Below are 20,466 nucleotides of genomic sequence, written 5' to 3' on the forward strand. Positions count from 1 at the left end.
AAAAAGAGAGTGGCACAGATTATTACTATCTTATCAGAGTTTTATATATTAAGAACAGGAACATAAAACCAGAATATTTTTCCTGTCCCACATATGAGAAAATTGATTATGCATAGGAGGACTATGAAAGCAAATATTGAAAATTTTCAAATGATTACAGAAGCAGATTATTGGCCAAAATCTAGCATTACTATGTTTATGTGGTAACAGAAGTACTGGTTAATTCTCAAAGCAAAAAAAAAAAAAAGAAAGAGGAGGAGCTAGGAGCCATAAGCACAGATACCATTTCAACATACAGGTAATATCAATAGAAATATCAATGCAGGCTCCAAATTCACTAGATTATTAGATGGGGTAGCTCATTAACTGTAGAAGTAATAAATACTTGCCCTTCTCTAAAATTACAAATAAAATAAGAGATTATTTTATATTCGCCTTGCTAGCAAGTGCTGTTGGCAATCTGTCCTAGCCACGTGATGGTAAATTTCACCATATACTAGAAATGAAGGGAAAAGCTTCAGGCGCATCAGCTTTCTTTGGAAGGGGAAAAGAGAAGCATCTTATACATAGCAGCAGTGTTAAAAACAAACAAACAAAAAAACTCTACCAGCTGCTTAAGGACACTTGATATTAATAACCTGAAGTCTGAGGGTCCTGTGAAGAGCCCTCATGAGAAGACTGATCAGAAGTGGAAGGCTGTTGCTGGGTACGCGCAGCTAGCTCCTGCTGCCTCTGCTGCTCAGCCCTCTTAAGCCTCAGTTGTTGCAGGCGCTTACGGAGCAAAGCTATCTCAGGCCCCCTTAGAAATTCTGATACAGATAGGAAAAGAAAGATGAAAAGACAGTAATAAAACAGAAAATAGTAAGAATACAATTATACTTTAAAGAGAGAAGGGTATAAATAAAACACATCTCACAGAGGAATAGTAAAAGCAAACTACTCATAAAAAATTACTGATCATTAAATTATGATAAACTACAGACACTTATATACCCAAATGTTTCTGTTTAACTACGATGAATAAGACAGAGTTCTCTAAGAATATTTATGTAATTATACAGAGTGTAAGTAAAATCTTTCAGAACAAAACATTTAAAAGTGAACATTCCTTTCCTAATTGCATCTCCTTTTACAACAATTAGAAAATATCAGTTATCTCATTTAACCTATATACAAAAACTATAAATTTCAATCAGATAATAAGATTATGAAAAAGTTAATACATTTGGAAACAATTCTTGAAATTTATTAGTAGAGAGCCCTTTAAAAAAGTAAAAGCTACATATTTTTCAGCTAAAATGTTTCTTTTTATGTGAGAATTATCACTTACTTTTTCTTTTAAGATGAATAATATTTACATAATCTTTAACATTTTCTTACACTTCATCTGAAGCAGTGGCCATAGATAAAAAATAGTATAACACGAAATTGTGCAGAGAATGCTGAGTACCTAACTATGAGGCACTGTTTTAGGTTCTTGGGATAAGTAAAAATTGAACAAAAAAACAGTCCCTACTGGTGTGTTCTGAGAAAAAAACATACAACAGTGTATTTGTATGTGTTTCTATGTGTCAAGTGGGAATAAGTGCCATGAAGTAAACTGGGCAGGGTAAGACAGGGGTGATGAAGATAGAGGGGGGACTGGCTGCTGTTTTATATATGGTCATCATGGAAGGATTCTTCTCCTAAGATGACTTTTGAATAAAGACCTCAAGGATGTAAGGGAGTAACCCACACGGCTATCTGGAAGAAAACTGTTCCAGGCAAAGAAAAAAGTACAAATGCTCAGAACGGGAAGTGTATCTGGATGTGGAATATATATATATATGTTACAGGTAATGGCAGAAAAACTTGCTGATAGCTTGGATGTAGAGTGATCCCAACGTTTTCAGTGTAGATAACAGGAAAAATGAAGTTGCCATTTATTGTGACAGGGAAGAGCAGAGGAGGAAGTAGTACTTAAGAAAACAATTAGTATCCAAATGGAGAAACTGAGTAGGGACTCACTATAATATATACTGTATATATAATATATATACAGTATATATATATATTATATATATATAGGTATATAATATATACAGTATAATATATATACTGGTTAGAATTCACCAGTAAATCCGGATGTCAATGACGATGGTGGAGAAGGAAGTGGCAACCCACTCCAGTGTTCTTGCCTGGAGAATCCCAAGGACAGAGGAGCCTGGTGGGCTGCCATCTATGGGGTCGTACAGAGTCAGACACAACTAAAGCGACTTAGCAGCAGCAGCAGTAATGACGATGTTACTTTCGGTCACTGAAAGAGTAAGTAAAAATAAAGAAGTCTAAGAACTAAACGGAAGGGAAGAATACCAAGAATAAGGAGAATGCAAAAAGGAGATTGGAGGAGTGAGTGAACCAATTTCTATAAGCTCAGGGATGAAAGTATTTCAAGAAGGATAAAGTTAGCAGCTGTGTCTCCTGATACAATGAAAAAGACACTAACCAAGAACTAACCACAAAGAAAATGGCTTGACAAGAGCCATTTCAGTGAAGTCACAGAGGCCAAAACCTGACTGGAACAGGTTCAAGACAAAAGGGAAGTAAAGAAGGAGAGGGACAAAGCATATGTACTTTTCCCAGAAGTTTTGCTGTGAATGGGGAAAAGAGAAAACTGGCTGACTGTTGGTGGGAGAATAGAATCAAGGGAGGTTTGCTTTAGTTTGAGACAGACTACATATATTTGTATACTGACAGATATATACTTAATTGGAAAGAGGCGAGAAGATAAGAAGAAGTGGGCAAATGCAGGAATGATGTCCTTGAGTAGACCAAAAGAGATGAGCTGCAGTAGATAAGAGGAGGAATTGGCTTTAGACATGTACATAAAAATTTCATCCACTCTAATAAAGTGGATGTACTACCAAGTGTATGGGTAGAAATTAGTTGTAGATTTGATGTATGGAGTACATGGAATTTCTCTCAGTGACACAGCAAATTATATAAATTACCAAATAACTTTCAGTTAGTCAGTTCTGTTCAGTCACTCAGTCGGGTTCAACTCTTTGCGACCCCACGGACTGCAGCACATCAGGCTTCCTTCTCTATCACCAACTCCCGGAGCTTGCTCAAACTCATGTCCATTGAGTCAGTGATGCTATCCAACTATCTCATCCTCTGTCATCCCCTTCTCCTCCTGCCTTCAATCTTTCCCAGCATCAAGTACTTTTCAAATGAGTCAGTTCTTCGCAGCAGGTGGCCAAAGTATTGGAGCTTCAGCTTCAAAATCAGTCCTACCAATGAACACCCAGGACTGGTCTCCTTTAGGATGGACTGGTTGAATCTCCTTGAAGTCCAAGGGACTCTCAAGAGTCTTCTTCAACACCACAGTTCAAAAACATCACTTCTTTGGCACTCAGATTTCTTTATGGTCCAACTCGCACATCCATATATGACTACCAGAAACACCACAGCTTTGACTAGGCGGACCTTTGTGGGCAAAGTAATGTCTCTGCATTTTAATGTGCTGTCTCGGTTGGTCATAGCTTTCCTTCCAAGGAGCAAGGGTCTTTTAATTTCATGGCTGCAGTCACCATCTGTAGTGATTTTGGAGCCCAAGAAAATAAAGTCTGTCACTGTTTCCATTGTTTCCCCATCTATTTGCCATGAAGTGATGGGACTGGATCTTAGTTTTTTGAATGTTGAATTTTAAGTCAGATTTTTCACTCTTCAGCTTCTTTTATATAGATTATAAGACTGCAAATTTGGTTTATTGTTTCAGAATCAATCATGCCAGAGATACTAACCTTTGTTACCATGTCCTCTATTTATAAAGTATTTTATTCAATTGGCAGTTAAGATTTCACAATTCAAGTATCATCAGTCTTTTACTGCCAGTTCTTCCTAGAAAATTCTCCATATCAAGTAGGACAGTATTCACTAACAAATAAATTGTAATGCTCAATATTATTCTATCTTCTTTTTAAGTATATACATATTCATAGTTATTGTCAGCATAGTAGTAACACTTTTAGCAATATAAAATAAAGCATTATTATGCAGCCAGGAAGTTTGTCATTTTATACTTCACAAGAAATTACTATAAAGAGAGAGAGAACAGATACATCAAATTATGCTTAAAAAAAATCACAAAATATTTATCCAACTTAATGGTTGTTTCAAACCATCTCTCTTGCACTGACAAATGTTTTATCGGGATATGAGTCTCCATCCTTGACCCACAAGACAGATGATGTAGCAAATCTATTGTAGCAGGCTCTAAGTATAAGCAGCGATGTTCTATAACTTGGAAAATTAAGATTTAGTTATGATAATGCCATGAACATTAATTCAATGCTCCCAGTGCCTTTCGAAGGATTTGTTTGCTTACTTACAAGGCTGGTTGTATGTTTAAAAGTTTAAAAAAAAAAAAAAAATGAGGTTAGGGAAAGAAGTCATCACAGAGCTAAATAGGAAAGGCAAATTTTGAATTAAAATTCCAAGCAGAAATACCAGTCTGAGCAAATAGTACTGTTAGCAGTTTGAAATATTAAAGGCATGAAAGATACATATATATTACATTCTTTTAAAAATGTGTAAACAAACATATACCATCTGTGATATGAATAAATGCTTGGAGACTTAGTCTTTGCTAACATTAGCCAAAATCAAAAGTGAATACAACAAGTATCTTTGGGCTTAATTTTAAAAACAATAACAACAACAAAAAATGCTCAACAATGAGCCAGGAACTGCTAATGGGAAATTTGTACTTCCATCTCCTGATAGTAACTACTAACTCTACTCTTCTTGTTTTTAAAGAATCTAGGCAAGTCTCCATAATGACAATTCCTACTGATGTAAAACAACAATAAACTATAGGTAAGCTCAGACGATAAAGAATCCACCTGCAATGTGGGAGGACCTGGGTTTGATTTGTGGGTTGGGAAGATCCCCTGGAGGAGGTCATGGCAACCCACTCCAGTATTCTTGCCTGGAGAATCCCATGGACAGAGGAGCCTGGCGGGCTACGAACATGCCATGGGGTCGCAAAGAGTCAGAGACGACTGAGCAACTAAACAGAGCACAGCACAGACCCGACGAAAGTCCATCTGGTTGTAACCTCCAGTCCTGCCTCTCTTCCAATACATAGGTTCTTTTGTCCTGGACGCTGGATTATTTTTACATGTAATTTGGTGGTACTTTATCTGCTTGCTATCACTCCCAACTTGCTCCTTTGTCCAAGTGATCCTTGGGTATTTTTCCTCCTAGAACAGAGGCAGGAAATAGATGGGTTCCAGGATAGGTATTTACAACTGGCCTCATGTTTACATTTCTTGGGGCTAAAAAGATGGGCTTCATTCAGGCTGGACACTTACAACTAGACTCCTATTTGCATTTCCTGAGACAGGAGGTAGGTTAGATATTTACAACCAGCCTCCTTTAGAAACAGACATAACAACAGAAATTGGGTAAATAGCCTGACTTTGTCTCCTTGAGGACACTTTAGACAATAGCCATGGCAGAAACAGAGAAGGGCTAAACCCTGGTAAGGAAAAGATCAAGAGATCGAGGATTATCTATCTTTGGGGCAAGGGAGACACTGAGCATGTTCAAAAAGGCTCCTCCGGGGTCAAAAGGAGGGGGTACCAACCCATAATGTGTGATGCCACAGGAGACCCACTGGCCTCTGGGCTGGAAATCATTTTGGAAAAAATTGTGCACGTGTGTTGGAGAGGGTCCTAAAGAAGGTCAGATGTGGAAAAAGAAACCAGGTAATTGGCCAAAGATAACAGACCCGGAAGAACTGCTCTACATAAATGATTTAACTTCCTCTTTAGGAAGTTAAATGTGCTCCTCCACATTAGGGAGGATCTCTCAGGGTGTGCATCTCTGCCTTACTTCAATTTTAACTAAACCATTTCTCTGCCTGCTCTCTCACTTGTTGTGCTGTGTCTCTAATAATAAACTTTGTACCTATTTTAACAGTTTTGCCTCCATGAGAAATGCATTTTTCAATGGGGGCAAGAGCCAGGGAAAACTTGCTTCTAGCCAGGAGCACTTGCTGGTCTGATGGTTAGGATTTCGGGTTTTCATCCAGGCTTTTTGTTGTTGTTGTTTAATCATTAAGTTGTATCCAACTCTTTTGTGTGTAGCCCGCCAGGCTCCTCTGTCCATGGGATTTCCCAGGCAAGAATACTGGAGTGGGTTGCCATGACCTCCTCCAGGGGATCTTCCTGACCCAGGAATCAAGCCCGCATCTCCTGCATTGCAGATGGATTATTTACCACTGAGTCACCAGGGAGGCCAGGCTACACACATTCAATTCCTGGGCAGAGAACTAAGATCTCACTTCATGTCACCATTCACTGCTATCTCCGAAATCAGAATTGGTCATTCCTTTACTGATTTACAAGTTCCTCTGATCTCTTCTTTAGTTTCCCCAAAGTGCTCATTAACCTAATATTTCCAGTTTTTTCTACTCTCTAAATTGCATATATCTCATCTGACTAGACCCTGACCCTTTAAAGGAAACTGTACACTGGATTATCTGAGCTTTGAAAAGTTTGCTTTGCTATGCCATACTACACAGTTTTTACTTTCCCAGGAATTTTTCAACAGAGCTCAATTCTGCCATAAAGATTCTGAATAGACCTAAATAAACGTCAAAACCTGAGCCAACACAGAAATCTGTAAATAAGCAGGAATCCACACATAAGTCATTATGTACTATCATAAAAAAATTCAGTTCTCATGGTCTGCTGCTGCTGCTGCTAAGTCGTGTCAGTCATGTCCGACTCTGTGCGACCCCACAGATGGCAGCCACCAGGCTCCCCCATCCCTGGAATTCTCCAGGCAAGAACACTGAAGTGGGCTGCCATTTCCTTCTCCAATGCATGAAAGTGAAAAGTGAAAGTGAAGTCGCTCAGTCGAGTCCGACTCTTAGCAGGGGTCCTTTAATTAGAAACATATGGATCCTCTAGGTGACACACTTCTCAAGGTGAGCCCCCCACAAACTACATTTTTTATGTACTGATATTCCTTACCCAATCCAAAGAAACCACCTTCTCTTTCTTAAATTAAAATAAGACCAAAGGAGGTAATTAAAGTATAACACATTGGAATGACTGTCTCATTTAACACTCTCTCATTACAAGAAGCTCCTTATCATGGGAAAAAATTACAAACAACACACAAAGGCTTAGTTTGAGAAACAACTAAAACTGATGTCTGACAGGCATTATTGAGAAAGAAAAAAATATTTTGTAGTTACTTTGAAATATTTTTTATAAATAAAATTATGAAGATTTCATTTTAACCTTATATAATTTCAGCTCATATTCATGTCTTTCTGGTCTTTATATAGGTAATCTAATAACCATATTTTCAAAAGCACCATCTTTTGTTAAACATTCAAGAAAAGACCATGAAGAAGAATCAAAATGTCTAATCAGATTCTGTGTTATGTATATAGAATGTAGTTTCAAATAGTCCATGTGAATAAAAATAAAATTCAAGAATACAAGGGTGAAGAAATTCAAATTTTAAAAAGAGAGTGACCAACTGACTTCAAATTCCATTTGAGTATATTATCTTCCTAATTCAGCTACAAAACTCAAAGCCAATTCAGCGGCCCCCTCTAGATACATTATTCTTCAGGTATGCACTTTATATATTCATGTCACCGTGGCTCCATTTTTTCTTCTACCCGTATTTATTTTTACCTGTCCTGATTTCATCATGTACCAAAATGATTTTTTACAAGTATTTCCATAAGTTACCATAAAATATTTCTGGAACAAAGTAAGAAAAAAGTACCCAGTTTTATGTTGTCTGGACAGCCAAGGGCAAATAATGAATCCAAAAACAATAAATAACCAGATATCTATTCACAGCATCTTCCCTGCTGCTGCTGCTAAGTCGCTTCAGTCGAAGATATCATCAGATTTGTGAAGCTTACTGGAAACATCCAGAATGAATGAAATGGAACTGAAACTATAAAGACTATCAAATAGCTAAATATATCTTACATAGGTTATACCAGCTTAAAGGACTTAACAGTATCTTTAAGAGGCTTATGATAGATAAAATCTCTTGTCTTTATGAGAGCATATTCTAATGACAAAATAGTCATAAACAAATCAATAAAAAATAAAATAATTACAAATTCTAATAAGTGCTTTTCAGGAGATAAACAGGGCTATACAAGACACAATAAAATTTGGGGGCAGGAAGGAAAGGAAGATGAATCTAGCTATGAGAGTTATGCAAGACCTCCCTTGGGTGACACTTGAGCTGAGAACCGAAAAAAAAAGGAAGAGCCAAGGGAAGAGCTTCTCAAGTACAGAGATCAGTAAGTTTGTTACAAAGACTCACAATCCAAAAGAAAGAGGCAGAAGAAAGCTTGGCATATTCAAGGAACTGAACTGAAATCAGTACAGCTAGAGTGTAATGATCATTAGGAAGACAGAGTATGGCATGAAATGAGCCTAGAAAGGCAAACAAGACACCAGCCATAAAGATTCAGTTCTTTTTCCTCTTTTATTTATATTTATAAATGCAATCAAAAGTCTTTGAGGAGTTTGAGATGGCAAAGTTACATAATCTGATCTAATATTTTAAAATACTCATTTTGGCTGCTGCATGGACAATAAAGTATAAGGGAATAAGAGTACTGGGTTGGCCAAAAAGTTCATTCAGGTTTTTCCATAACATCTTATGCAAAAAACATGAGAGAACTTTTTGGCCAATCCAGTAAGATGAAAAGAAGTAAAGGGTATCTTAGATACGGAGAAAACAGATGATGAATTGGGTGAGGGACATGAAGAAAAGCAAGGAATCAGTAACCCATAGTCTGTTAAAATAAGCAAATAAGCAGTAATTATAATTTACTAAGATATGAAATTATCAAGATTAAAGAGATCAGTGAGATAGGAAGGGTAGGAAGATAAATTATAGTTGGACATATTATACCCAAGATGTCCAAAGATAACCAAAACAAAGTGTTAAATAATCAGTTGGACACAGGAGTATGTAACTCAGGGTAGAAGATCAGATTGTCAGTATACATTTGGAGATATTAAATGCTCCAGGAATTGATATAATTTTATGAGGGACAGAGTGCATGTAGAGAAGACAGCACAGGCTATGGGGCGCCACTAAAACATTGACAAATAATTATAGAACAAGAAATATCAACAATGGTTACTGAAAACCAGCCAGAGATGCTAATAAGAGTTAAATAGGCAAAAGTGGTATCACAGATGCCAAAAAAGAAAAGTGCTTCAAGAAAGAAGTGACAGACTATGCTAAATACAACTGGGTTAAAAGAAAGAAGTATACTTTTGAGGCAAAATGGAAGTCACCAGTGACTTTGACAAAAAGTTTCAGTGAAAAAGGAAGTTAAAAGGCAGATTAGGGTTGGTAGGTAAATAAGTGGAACATGGTAAGAAAAAGGAGACAGTATATGTCAGCTACTCTTATGAAGAGTCTGATTATAAAAGGAGCAAAGACATGAGTCTAGAGGGGAATGTGGGACAATTAGATTTTTTTAAGACAAATAATAATAGAGCATGTTTGAGGTGGAAAGGAAAAATTCAATAGAAAAGGTAATAATAAAGATGCAGGACAAGGAGCAAACTCCTTGAAAAGATGGAAAGAGATAGAAACTGCACTGGTTAGCTTCTGTTAGGAGCAGATACACTTCTTCCCACAATGTGACCACTTCTGTCATAGACAATGTGAGTATAGATGCTGGAAAGCTGAGAGATTCAAAAGTAGGAAAGTGAATGCTTTTTTCCCCCTACTATGAATGAAAGAAGGTTATCGGCTAGGGAGTAGGATGAGGACAAACTGTAGTGCTGAAAGTCTGACAGTTGCAGACTGTTCTAACGCAGTGCGGAGCGCCCAGTGAAGTCTGTGGTCACATATTTCCTCACGAACATTCAGTGACTCAGTTGCAGACTAAGAGAAGGCAAATAATTTGGTTCAATGAGATGGAGTGCTGCCCAGCAAGTCCCCACATTCCCACTGGGCCTCTCCTTCACCCCAGCAAAAGTGACAGAAGAAAAGGAAGGGACAGAAATGAAAGATACAAACACTTACAATAGGTATTCATAGTAAAAGCAAGAAGGCTACATTTTCATTTTTTCTATTTCTATGCAAGACAGTAACAGAAATCATGGTTCTAAGATGACACTCCCACCAATATAGGCAATTCCTACTACCCAAAAACCCATCTGGACTTAGAACTGAATAAAAGATTGAGAAAAAAAAAAAACACAACATAAAGAGCATTAAGTCCTTATTGTTAAAATGCTAAGGCCTATTCTCAGAACAATCAGAGACATAATCTTTAGATGTTACATCTAACATCAAATCATTTTCCTCAGTAGCAATACTATCTTGGTAACATGGAAATTTCCATTTTCCTTAGTTTAGTCAGCCAAAATTCTTTCCATAATCTACCAGTCAAAAGTCTTTCTTATCTTTCTTTGAAAACTTATAGACAAAGTGCTAAGTAATGTTCGATGTCATAGGATCATCACTAAAATGTTTTCTTCTCTTCAATGATTCAATGACTACAGTATCTAACACTTACATCAAATATTAAAAAGGATTTAATAATCTGAAATGCAGTACTAGAATGTGTTAAGAATCTATGACAAAAAGGAAAAATGAAATTCCCTACGAAATAGTATACTCAGAAATGTGTTAAAGAAACAACTGGAATCAGTTAAGATTCAGTGGAACATGAAAATGAGATAGACAATCTTCTTGCTCAGCTGTAATCAAACTTACAATTGATCAGACTCTTTAAGATTATTCCGAAGAATGTTATCACTTTAAAAACTTATTTTTGCCAATTTTACTTGTTTTCGAAAGCAAAATTTTAGCTGATTTCGTCCCAGCTTCCCAAACCCTCCAAATATGTTATTTTCCCATAACTTGAAATATTGTATATTTCAAGAATATACAGAGAATGTGGAAAACCTAATTGTATAGCTCATCTTTAGCTTATTTTTATAGGTAAATTTTACTCATCTATTATTTAATTGTCATATAACTGACTGGCTTCTATTCCCATAGAAACTGGAAATAAAATACCAAAACTGGGATATACTGATAAAAGTGCTTAATGTAAAACACCTCATATTTGGTGATCTGGTATCAAATTTCAGAGAAGCAAGAATAAACTTAAATAAAAATAAATAAATAAATAAAATTTTAAAAATAAATAAAAATAAAATCTGGCAGTTAGGAAAGCTGTTAGGAATTCTTCTTATAGGTTTTAGCTTAGGCCTCCCAGCTGTATCTTTAGTTGCTAATATTTTTATTATATATGAGTAAAATACTTCCTTAAAAATCCCAAAGAAAAATATGAATAAACATCTTACTGGTTATTATAATTACATGTATACAGTTAAAATGCCAAGTAAACTACAGACATATATGCTAGATTACTGATGTAAACAGTAGTACATTCATGGAAGAGGGGTGTGTGAACATGAGGTATACTGAAAAGAAAATACAATTTTAGTAGAATTTAGAAGTTGATTTTTTTTTTTCATTAACATCAAATACCAAGAAGACAAAGATCTGTTAAAATTTTTTTCATGTAAATAAAGGAGAAATAATTCTTTTGGTAAATTGCATATATAGATGACAAAAGACCATATAAAATTCACCATAAAGAATGTATTGAAAGTATTTAATGATTTGAAGAAAAATCATAAAAAAATAAATAAATACAAAGCAACTAATAATAACCAGGGCTATATCTTCACTAAAGCCAATAATCATTAAGTCAATACATTAAACTGTGTCTAAACACTATTCTGATACTTACATTTTATAAAGAAATGTCTTGGGTAAACTGCAGTTTCCTGCTATGTGATAAAATTCATGCAAGTAAGGCACACTTGAATTCTGTTATTAAGTTACATATTCATATATTACATGTCATTTTGATCATTTTTTCCAGCAAGAATAAGTTGACATAATTCAGTTTCTTTCAAAATAACCCATTAAAAAGTTTTCATTATCAAAAATCATCAGAAGAATCACAGCCTATTTAAAGAATAACATCCTCACCAGACTGATGATGTGTACGGTGTCCAGATGCCTCAACAGGCTGCCTTTGTTCACTGTCTGGAGAAGACAGCAAAGAAGTAGAATGAGGGCTTTCTGTAGAAGATGATGCCAAATGACCCTGAGTTGACACAGTAGAGGATGTAGAAGGCTGAAGAAACTGTTCATCTGGAGTATCTACTTCCATTGCAGTTTCACCCACTTCCAAATCAGTACTTGATGGGACCGTAGGAAGAGTTGAAACATCTGACTGATTCGTCCCACCTTCAAAAAACACATTGTAATACAAATTGAAATACTAAATGCTTTCCAAAACTAACTCCTCTAAAGAGAGATGTTCAAGAAATATATGTGCACACACATACATAGAGAAATAGATAATTTCAGGATATCAAAAGCACCCACTGGTGGTTTGGTACCTTAATCAAACATGCTAATTAATAGGGGTAAAAAACCTACCTATGGCACATTCCTGTTACAATAATCAACCTTCCAAGCAAAATGCTCAATATCGCAGCTTGACTTAGACAATGTTAAATAACAGCTTGCAAGATGCCTATAAATAATGTCTTGTTCCTTAAGTTTGAAGATGATAATTCTGATTTAATAGATGGACAGGAAAACCCGGCCTGTGGCAGTCCACAGGGTCACAAAGAGTTGGACACGACTTGGTGACTGAACAACAACAATGAAAGGATAAGGGACTTATATCAATATATTTCCACTCTGTAACATAATAATATCCTTAGGAAAATATTTAATGAAAAATTTTATTAACAAGAGTAAAGCTAAATTAGGTCAGAATGGGATTAAGTTCCCAATTCCCATTTCACTGGCAGCAGCGCTTTAGCCACTGAACAACATGATGCAATCATGATTTTAAAAGGCTTGAGTTTCTGCAATGTGTTGTGGCAGGCCTTGTGCTATCTGCAACAGAATAATTAAGAACACTCAATAAATGTTAAAAACTTCCCTGATTTTGCTTCAAATCTATATTATTAAAAGAAAGATACAGAATGAATTAATCAAGTTCATGTCTTAAAAGATGCTAATACAGAATATAAATTTTCCTTTAATTATTTGATTTAAATATATCTTAGTTTAAATTTAAGCACAAATGTGATAACCCTTAAGCAAATCCATAGTCTAAGAAATTTTTTTAAGTTTATATATGCAGAATTTAACAAGAACCATTTTTAAATGAAATTCAATAGAAATTTTCATTTTGGGACTTAAAACATGTAGGAATTAACTTTCATATTCCTGACTTTTGAGAGATAGGTAACTTGTCAAAGATCATAAAGCTGGAAAGTAGTAAACCAAAATATGAAAATAGGTCAGCTAATGCCAGAAATAGCAATTAATAACCACTGTATATAAATAACCAAAAGAAGAAACTATTCAATTACATAAAACTTACTTATCCACAGAGTTTAACCTACATCCACTTTCAGAATACATACAAATGGACTTACAAGGCAGAATATCAGATTCTCTTACTTTACTTGAGAAAAGCAAACAATGAGGGCTATGTCAAGAGGAACCTAAAGGAACAATTATACCCAACACCCTTTGTCCTCTACTGTTCCACACAACACAATAAGAACTTTATGATCACTAAGGATATAAAATATGGTATACATTAGATAATATAAATAAAATTGACTTCAAAAAATAGTTTTTGCAAGCTTTCTGGTAGCTTTAATTAATAATGAAAATTACCTCTGGGTCGAGATCTTCCTCGTCCTCTATTGCTTTGTGCAACTTCGCTTGCTTCTTCAAACCACCTTGATAACATGTCAGACATTCTCTGCATCAATGACACATTGGGACTTTGCTCTCCTATGATAACAAAACAGGTCTTATCAGTGAACTTAGTTCTTTCATTAATGTAAAAACCTATATTTGAAGGCCTTTAAAGTGAAAGCAATTTTTAAAAAGCAAAATGCTTAAATAAATTATATGAATGCATATGTAAAGCTACTAGGGCTGCCATCACATTTTATAGTAAATGTATATATGAATCACTCTCATCTGCATTTTGAGTTCCTCCTACATCTTTGTCAATCCTTAGTTACTTCCACAGTCCTACCCTTACCCCAACCCACATCTTTAGGCCTAAGAGTACACAGATAGGACGAGCTCATGAATTTTAAGTTGAACAGATTAAAAACCAAGTATGACCTCTCTCTTAAATTTCCCTAAACTGAAGGTTTGCCCTCTCACTTAAATTCCCTTAAACTGAATTTATTTATTCATCATCATTAATGTATTCATCATCATTTACTGCAAATTACATATAGTTGAAATTAACTGAAACCAGAAAATATTTTATCTTTTTCCTCCCCTCTTTTCTTCCTTCAAATATTTGAGTAGTCCCAAGGGCATTTTCAAATTTACTATCCCATCAAATTGAAACTGTGATAATTCTATTCTACAATCATATAATTTAAAATAAAAACTGTTTTTGTATTTTCTATGAAAATAGAATTTATTCTATGCTTTATTACCTTTATATAATGTAGCTCTATATTTTAAAATATGATGTCAAATAATACAAACACTAATATATTAGAAAATATGCTTTTGATCTTAAAAGATTTCAGAAATTAGAATAAGACTTTGGCTATAGACCCATTTATTATATAAAATCACAAACATTACTTTTATTTTAAATGTGCCATCTTAACACTCCCAAAGAGTAGTTTCTTATGTATATTAAAGGCATCTGATAGGAGGGGGAAAAAAAATTTTTTATGTGCTCTTATAAAACTCTCAGATTGGAAACTGGGAGTTTTCAATTCTCTCTATAGCAAATACAAAGGCAAAAATTATAAAGTTTGATAATACCCAATCTTGCTGTGGCAAAAAATGTATTCTTAGACTTTCAGTGGGAATGCAAAATAGTATATACTTTTCAGAGGGTAATTTGATAACTATCAATATTAAAATCCACTTATCCAGTGACCCACACATTCCACTTTTAGGATTTCATCCTAAGACACACTTGCACAAGTTCATGTACAAAGATATATGTACAAAGATGTTTGTTACAATATCACTTATAAAGCGAAAAAATGCAAACAAGCTAAAATATTAATTTTTAAAAAGCTGACCAAAGGATAGTTACCATCTCGTTCTCGTTCACTCTCAGGCCTTGCTCGGGGTCCAGTATCTGACCAATCACCACGAAGTCTCAAACGTTTAACTGGAGGTTGTCGTAACTAAAAGATGAGAAGAAAACTCGTTTGCTGAATTCATAAAGCACGCTGTAAGTCTAATAGATTCTTTCCTTTTTTTTTTTTTTTTACTTTATTTATTGAGATGCTAAATCAAAATACGGGGCTTCCCTGGTGGCTCGGTGGTAAATAATCCACCTGCCAACGCATGAGACATGGTTCAATCCCTGGATTGAGAAGATCCATGGAGAAAGAAATGGCAACCCGCTTCAGTATTTTTGTCTCAGAAATCCCATGGACAGAGGAGCCTGGCAGGGTATAGTCCAAGGGGTTAAAAAAGAGTTGGACATGACTTAGCGACTAAACAACAAAAAAAAAATCAAAGTATGAAAGACAGCCATAAATATCCATTGATGTTGACAGCCTATACTTGGTATCTTCAACCTAAAGACTGAATGTAACTTTAAAATCATGTAAATGTGATATCAAATCCCATCATCTTTCAACTGACAAGAGAAAAGTTATCTAACTACATTAAGCCTAAGTTTTCTATTATGATGATAAATACAGTGTAGGTAAAATAGCTACACACCTAGTTGGCAATAGGAGTAACCATTATTTTATTATTATTACTGACAATGCACTCTCTGGTTCTGCCCCCAGCATCTATTCCAACCTGCATTACTCACCTCAGTGTCTTTACTCTACCTTGTTGCTCTCATTCTCAGCTACTAACTTTTCCTATTACTTCAGAAAAAAATAAAGTCAGTTCTACAGAAATGATATCAATTTCCTCAATTTCATTCCATAAACTTATCTATATCTACTTCTTAATTTCTTCCAATCTTTCTCAGGAGATGGATCATTTGTTTTAAGCCTTATCTCTGTTTGTGCTTTTTACTTCATTCCTTGAATAATTATTCTATTTCTATACCTACATTCCTCTCTTCTTTCTTGATTCTTCCTCACAATGTACTAAAGGTTCCTATCATTTCTAATAGGTAAAACACTGCCATTTCATATTTCTATTCAGCATCTATTCTTTTCTCATGCTTTCTGAAGCTTTACTGTCAAGCTTCTTTTAAAAAGTCTGTATTCATTCTATTTTTATCTACCACTCTTCACTCAATTCACTGAAGTCAACTCATTTTTCCACTGAATTCTCACCCATATCACCAGTGAATGATCAATTGCTAAGTTCAATGATCAATGATAAAATGATCAAAAATCAATTTCCAATTTGAATGGCACCTTTTAGAGATTCTTCTATTTGATATTGATGGTATCTGACACTCTTACTCACTCCCTTTAACTTTCACATTTTTAACATCTTTTTATTGATGTATAATTTACATACCATAATATTTACCCTTTTTAAAATATTTATCCTTTTAAAGCAGACAAATCAGTGGTATATATTCACAACAGCTATACAGATACTTGTATCTCACTAATCCAGATCATTTTCATCACTCCCCACTTGCCCCTCAACTCACCTCCTGACAATCACTCATCTACTGTCTCTATGGATATGCTTATTTTGGACACATCATGTAAGTGTAATAACATAATATGTGGTCATCGTGTATTACTTCTTTCACTTAGCACAGTATTTTTCAAGGTGCATCCACACTGCAGCATGTATCAGTATTTCATTGCTATTTTTATGGCTCAATAATATTCTACTTTTTAAATATACCACATTTTGTTTATTCATTCATCAGCTAATGCAAACTGAGCTCCTTCCACTTTTTGGCTATTGTAACTAATGCTGCTATGAACATACATGCAAGTTTTTATGGGGACATGTTTTCGATTTTCTTGGGTATATAATCTAGCATGGAATTGCCAAATCATATGATAGCTTTCATGTTTAAATTTTGAGGAACTGCCAAGCTGTTTTCCAAGGCACCTGTGCTATTTCATATTCCTACCAGTAATGTATGAGGGCTCTGATTTCTCCACATTTTCATGAACACTTACACTTGTCACTGGCTTTTTTAGTCAATCTAGTAAGTATGAAGTGGTACCCCACTGTGGCTTTGATCAGTGATGTTAAACATTTCCATATGTGCTTAATGGCCATTTGTATATCTTTTTTGGAGAAACGTCTATTCAAATCCTTTATCAATTTTTTAATTAAGATATTTATCCTTTTATTGTTGAGTAGCAAGTGTTCTTTATATAACATATTCTGGATACTAGATTCTAAATCATAAACCAGATGTAGGATTTGCAAATATTTTCTCCAATGTTGTGGGTCACTCCCTTATATTTTAACATAACATTCACTTTTTCCTCTGCACAATTTAGCACGTTTTGATAGAAATTTAGTGATAGCTTAGTGGTAAATTTTCTACTTTCTCCTGGAAACGATACTGAGCAACAAGGAGAACGGGGGTGGGGTGGGGTAGGAGGGAAATGGGGGACTTTCCATCCTCAGCAAAGGAAACAGAAACCCCTCTAAAATATTCCATATTATATATAAGTATGGTTAAAAGCAACTGAGAATAACAAAACCTGCAGAGGAAGTCACAAGTGTGAAAAAGAATAATTAGAAGATGCCTAGTGTGGTAGTTGTTTAAATGTCAGACAAATAATCATTTCCAGAGACAGCCTCACACTGTATAAAAACTGTACTTAGAATAACAAACTAGAGCTCTGTTCCAAGGTTACAAGAGAGAAATTTCTATATTATACAAGCAAAGAACTGATGTTATAGTCTCAGCAAGTATATCTGGAACAAGATCTTCAAGTTAAAAACAGTCTCAAGTTTGATTTTTAGAGATATGTGAAATAATCTAGAGTCCTGAAAATGGTACAGTCAGTCATTCCATAAAAAACCCTGAAAATGATATTCAGTCATTCCATAAAAAATTTTTCAGCACCTTTTATGTGTCAGCCACTACACTTCGTATCAGGGCAAGATCAACAGACAAAACATACAAAAATTCTCAATGTAACAGAGTTTACAAAATACATGATATTAAACAAGTAAAATATACAGAGAAAGTCGTGTTATAGAATAAAATTAGGTAGAAAAGGGAGATAGGTAGTACCAGAGAATTAAGGGATACAATTCTGAATAATGTGGTATGCTAGGGTCTAATGGAGAAAAAAACAAGTGCAAAGCACTGTAAGAGGTAAAGGAAGAAGAAATCCAGATAATCTGGAGGAGGTCATTTCAGGCAAAGTAAATGCCAAAACTGTAAGGCAGAAGCATACTTAGCCTGCCTGAGTAAATAAGTAACTGGATGTGGCTAGAGCGGAGCAAACAAAGCAGAGAGCCGTAGAAGTGACAAGAACCAGGTAACACAAGATCTTGAAGCCACTGTACGGACCTCAGTTTTGAGTGAGGTGGTGAGCCATTTTGGAGTGTGAATCAGAACAGTGGCATGATTTGACTTATGTTTTAAAAGATTACTTTGGCTACTGTGTAGCTAAAGGATTGGAGAGGGTGGTATGAAAGCAGCAACCTAGTAAGAAAGCTATCATAATAATCCAGGAGAGGTGCTGATGCCTTGGATCAGTGTTAGTGGCAGAATGGGAAGTAATACTAACACATTTCAGTTACAGGTTCCCCCTGCTATCTGAAAGCAGAATGCTCCTATGAAATCCTTCATAAGTCAAAGTGGAGTAACACAAAGAAGCAATTACGTTAAGACACATCTTGCTAACTGATGCACAAAACAAATCAAGATAAGGCACAGATGTTTACAGACACAACTCAATACTCAGAGCTTGATGCTGAGATATAAACACAATTCAAAGCCAGGGCAGCTTGACACTGAAATGCCAAGTGTAGTCCCTGGGAAGGAGTGTGGTGGCACCAAGTGCTGCTCAGGGTGCACACTGCAAACAACCACAAGGTGCTGTTTCCACTTTTCACCTTTCTTTTCTGTAGAAGTGAAAATCCTCTTTGGATGTTTTAGTCAGTGAAATCAAGTACTGATGCAGGTCTTCAGTAAAAGCAAAGTGATATAGAGGCAAACTTTCAAAAAGCCTGGGATACCTGTAAAACTTTTAGGAATAAATCATGAGGACCAGGGGAAAATGAGAGATGGGATTCAACAAAGCAGTCCAAGAATGTGCTAAGTAGGTGGGGAAAAAAATGTCAAAAAGATATGAGAGAAAAAAAGAAAAGACAATAAAAAGAAAAAAAGGAATACCAAAATAAAAGAAAATGAGAAGTGGAAAAAAATCTGAATAAGACAAAAGAATATGGTAAATAAAGAAGGGGAACATGAACTCCCTGGTGGTCCAGTGCCTTGGACGCCATGCTTTCACTGTGAGAGCCAGGATTCACTCCCTGGTGGGGAACTGAGACCCCACATGCTGTGCAACATGGCCAAAAAAAAGGGAGCAGGAGCAAAAGGGAAATTATTAGAGGATATAGGAAATAATCTTGGAGAAGGAAAAGGCTACCCACTATAGTATTCTGGCCTGGAGAATTCCATGGACTGTATTCCATGGGGTTACAAAGAGTTGGACATGACACGACTGAGCAACTTTCACTCACTCAAAGGAAATAATATAGAAAAGAGACCCCTACGAATTACATAAAAATATGAAACACAAGAAAAAATCATATATTAAACTTGTATTCATACTTTAAAAACCTGCTCAACACTTCTCTTATTCTACCAATTAAAAACAATTATTTTCTTTGGTCTACTTATATGGAACAATTCTAACATATAATTATGTTATTTTAACTTTCACACATTTATTTATAAATCTTACTCTTTTATCTATTTATTTGCAAACTCATGAATGACCAGGTCATATCTTTGTCACAGTCAGCCTTGATTTTCTCAAGTTTAGTACATAGTACTGCTGCTGCTGCTGCTAAGTCGCTTCAATCGTGTCCGACTCTGTGCGACCCCAGAGATGGCAGCCCACCAGGCTCTGCTGTCCCTGGGATTCTCCAGGCAAGAACACTGGAGTGGGTTGCCATTTCCTTCTCCAGTAGATAGTACAGTAGATAACAAATAACTATTTGGTGAGCTGAAAAGAGCTTGTCTGAACATTACTACAAAGAATTTAACATAAAACACTGAAAGAAAAGATAGTTATATTAAGAGGAAGACAGTTTATTAATTTCTTTTCCTAGACAGACCTGTAAATTGTTTCATTTATTACAATAAGCATAATTTTTATACCTTTAATCCATTTTCAGAATTATTTTTCTTAATTCAGTTAATTCAACAAAGAACAC

The 20,466-nt window shown here is 35.3% G+C and overlaps 1 protein-coding gene across 13 annotated transcripts in view; it reads right to left on the bottom strand.

Annotated features, from left to right (window-relative positions):
- Positions 1 to 20,466, bottom strand: part of DCAF6 (DDB1 and CUL4 associated factor 6) — a 183,976-nt gene that overhangs the window by 74,902 nt on the left and 88,608 nt on the right. For 7 of the 13 annotated variants that reach the window (XM_044944083.2, XM_044944081.2, XM_044944082.2 and 4 more), the window contains exons 8-10: positions 15,200 to 15,293; positions 13,792 to 13,911; positions 12,073 to 12,333 (exon numbers count right to left, since the gene is read on the bottom strand). In XM_044944083.2, coding sequence (XP_044800018.2) covers positions 12,073 to 12,333; positions 13,792 to 13,911; positions 15,200 to 15,293 — 475 coding nt within the window. Of the gene's footprint in view, positions 1 to 638; positions 810 to 12,072; positions 12,334 to 13,791; positions 13,912 to 15,199; positions 15,294 to 20,466 lie in introns of all 13 variants that reach the window. The other 6 variants (XM_025287419.3, XM_044944078.2, XM_006051643.4 and 3 more) reach the window with 1 other exon arrangement.

The sequence above is a fragment of the Bubalus bubalis genome, chromosome 6, assembly GCF_019923935.1.
Source record: "Bubalus bubalis isolate 160015118507 breed Murrah chromosome 6, NDDB_SH_1, whole genome shotgun sequence".
Taxonomy (NCBI): domain Eukaryota; kingdom Metazoa; phylum Chordata; class Mammalia; order Artiodactyla; family Bovidae; genus Bubalus; species Bubalus bubalis.